The 2,420-nt window shown below is 40.2% G+C and overlaps 1 protein-coding gene across 1 annotated transcript; it reads right to left on the reverse strand.

Moving 5' to 3' along the window:
• Nucleotides 1–806: 806 nt before the first annotated feature.
• LOC121172197 (olfactory receptor 4C15-like) lies at nt 807–1,742 on the reverse strand. The gene has a single exon (XM_041004043.1). It carries the CDS (start codon nt 1,740–1,742, stop codon nt 807–809), a length of 936 nt encoding a protein of 311 aa, XP_040859977.1.
• Between the last annotated feature and the right edge of the window lie 678 nt (nt 1,743–2,420).

Raw genomic sequence — 2,420 nt, forward strand, 5'->3', positions numbered from 1 at the left:
CTGTATATTATAAACTAGGACTAAGTAATTATAGACTTGAAAGTGTGCACATACTTGCTCTTTTCATAATTCTGTACTGCGAGAGCAATTAGATTTCTGAGACTGTATGTTACATGCAAAGATGAAGTTTCTTCTCTCAAATTTTCAGGTTTTTTTCCATTGCATTTGGCTTTAGAAACACAGAAGTGAAGCATTGGAAGCTCTTTCAAATATTCACAATGGAAGAAGGCTTAAGGAATCTCTCACCAGAGCTTCAATTCTTTGTTGTTCCACCTTGGGGCAACGCAGAACTATTTGAATGTCCAGACATGGGCAGTACCCATGAAGTCATTCTTAACAAAAACGAAAAAATTATTATCTTTGTTAACAACAATTCTGTAGCTTTACCTACTATGGCATAATGCTGGCCCACGTTTTTATTTTTTTACCCATGTTTTAAATTTAGAAAAAAATAAAGGTCTTGTATTTTATGTTTCAAAATTTATTTATTTATTTATTTATTTATTTATTTATTTATTTATTTATATTGAAAAGGTCAAATAACACATACACAGAGAGAGATTTTTCCATCTAGTTCAGTCTTGCTATAATGGCCAGAGCTGAGTCCAGCTGAAGCCAGGAGCCAAGAGCTTCTTTCTGAATCTCCCACGTGGGTGCAGTGGCGTAAGGAAGTGAGCCATTCTCTGCTGGTCTCCTCAGTCATAAGGACCTGGGTTGGAAATGGAGCAACAAGTTCTAGAACTGGAGCCATATGGTATGCTGGCGCTGCAGGAGGAGCATTAACCACCATGTTGCCCCTAAATGCCTCATTTGTTCTTAGAAACCACTTCTAATTTATTCCACATTTTCCTCATCGCATGTTTCATGTCCTTATTTCTGATGGTATAAATCAAAGGATTCAACAAGGGACTTATGGTGGTGCAAAATATGGCCACAACTTTATCTGAGGAGAAAGCCGATGAAGGCCTTAGATATGTAAAAATGCATGGGACAAAGAACAAAACCACAACCGTAATGTGAGATGCACAGGTAGAGAGGGCTTTCCTCCGCCCCTCAGAGCTGTGTGCTCTCAGAGAGAAGAGGATGACACTGTAGGAGACAAGCAATAAAGAGAAGATGATAATACAGATAGATCCACTGTTTGCAATCACCAAGAGTCTAAAGATGTGTGTATCAATGCAGGCCAGCTTCAGTAATGGATACAAGTCACACATGATGTGATCAATGACATTAGGACCACAAAAGGGAAGATGAAAAATAAAAAGGATTTGGATGATGGCATGTAGAAAGCCCCCTGTCCATGCCACCCCCATCAGAATGCCACAGAGCCTCCAATTCATGATAGAAGAGTAGTGTAAGGGTTTGCAAATGGCCACATAGCGGTCATAGGCCATGACTGCGAGGACAATCACTTCTGCACCAGCCAGGAAGTGTTCGGCAAAGAGCTGGGTCATGCAGCCTTCAAAGGAGATGGTTTTCCTCTCCTGGAGAGAGTCCACGATCATCTTTGGGGTGATCACAGAGGAGAAGCAGGCATCCAGGAAAGACAGGAAAACCAGGAAGAAGTACATGGGGGAGCCCAGCAGTGCAGGGGTGCAGAGGATGGTGAATACAATCAACATGTTGCTCCCGAAAGTTGCTAGGTATACAAACAAAAATACAACAAATAATATTTTCTGAACATTTGGATTCTGTGAGAGCCCCAGGAGCACAAACTCCATTACAAAGCTTTGGTTTTGCATGTTTCACAAGGAAAATGCAAAAGCTATCACAGAGGACATTTATTATCTTTAGTTTATGAGAAAAATTTGCTACAGTCTGGTATGAGAATCATGAATGATTCACGCATCCATTATCTTGGACCAAAAGTGACTTAATAGCTTCTATTTCATTGAGATCAAAATATCAGAAATTTGATGAGGGTAATTGTGTGAGCTCTGAGAGAAGCAAGTTGGAAAAGCATTACAATTGTGAATCCGTTTCAGTAGGGGTGAAGGGAGTGTGCGCATGAGGTAGAGATGGGCATCACGAACCAGCTTGGTGATCATTTAAAGGTTTCCTGGAGTGAACCACTGGCACGCATTCTCAAGCCATATCCAAGTCCTGAGGAGAAGAGGTCCACCAGGGAGAAATTATCAACATCCCTTCCCTAGTAAGGCAATTGCCTGCTTTATCTTCCAATAAAGCAGGTGGAACACACTTAAGACACACTTGAAAATCATGTCTATTCCTCAGCCTTTTTATTCCTATTTGGAAGTGCCAACATCTGTACATACCACATCACAATAAAATGGCATGCCTGAATTATTTTTAACAATTGTTTTCCATAGAGAACAGAAGTTTACAGAAATGAAATCCATTTCAGAGTGCTGTCATGATGACTGAGTGAAATGATTCAAGGAAAGCAATTATTTAGCACT

The sequence above is a fragment of the Ochotona curzoniae genome, unplaced genomic scaffold (genome assembly GCF_017591425.1).
Source record: "Ochotona curzoniae isolate NIBS_2020 unplaced genomic scaffold, NIBS_Ocur_1.0 scaffold_3171, whole genome shotgun sequence".
NCBI lineage: Eukaryota > Metazoa > Chordata > Mammalia > Lagomorpha > Ochotonidae > Ochotona > Ochotona curzoniae.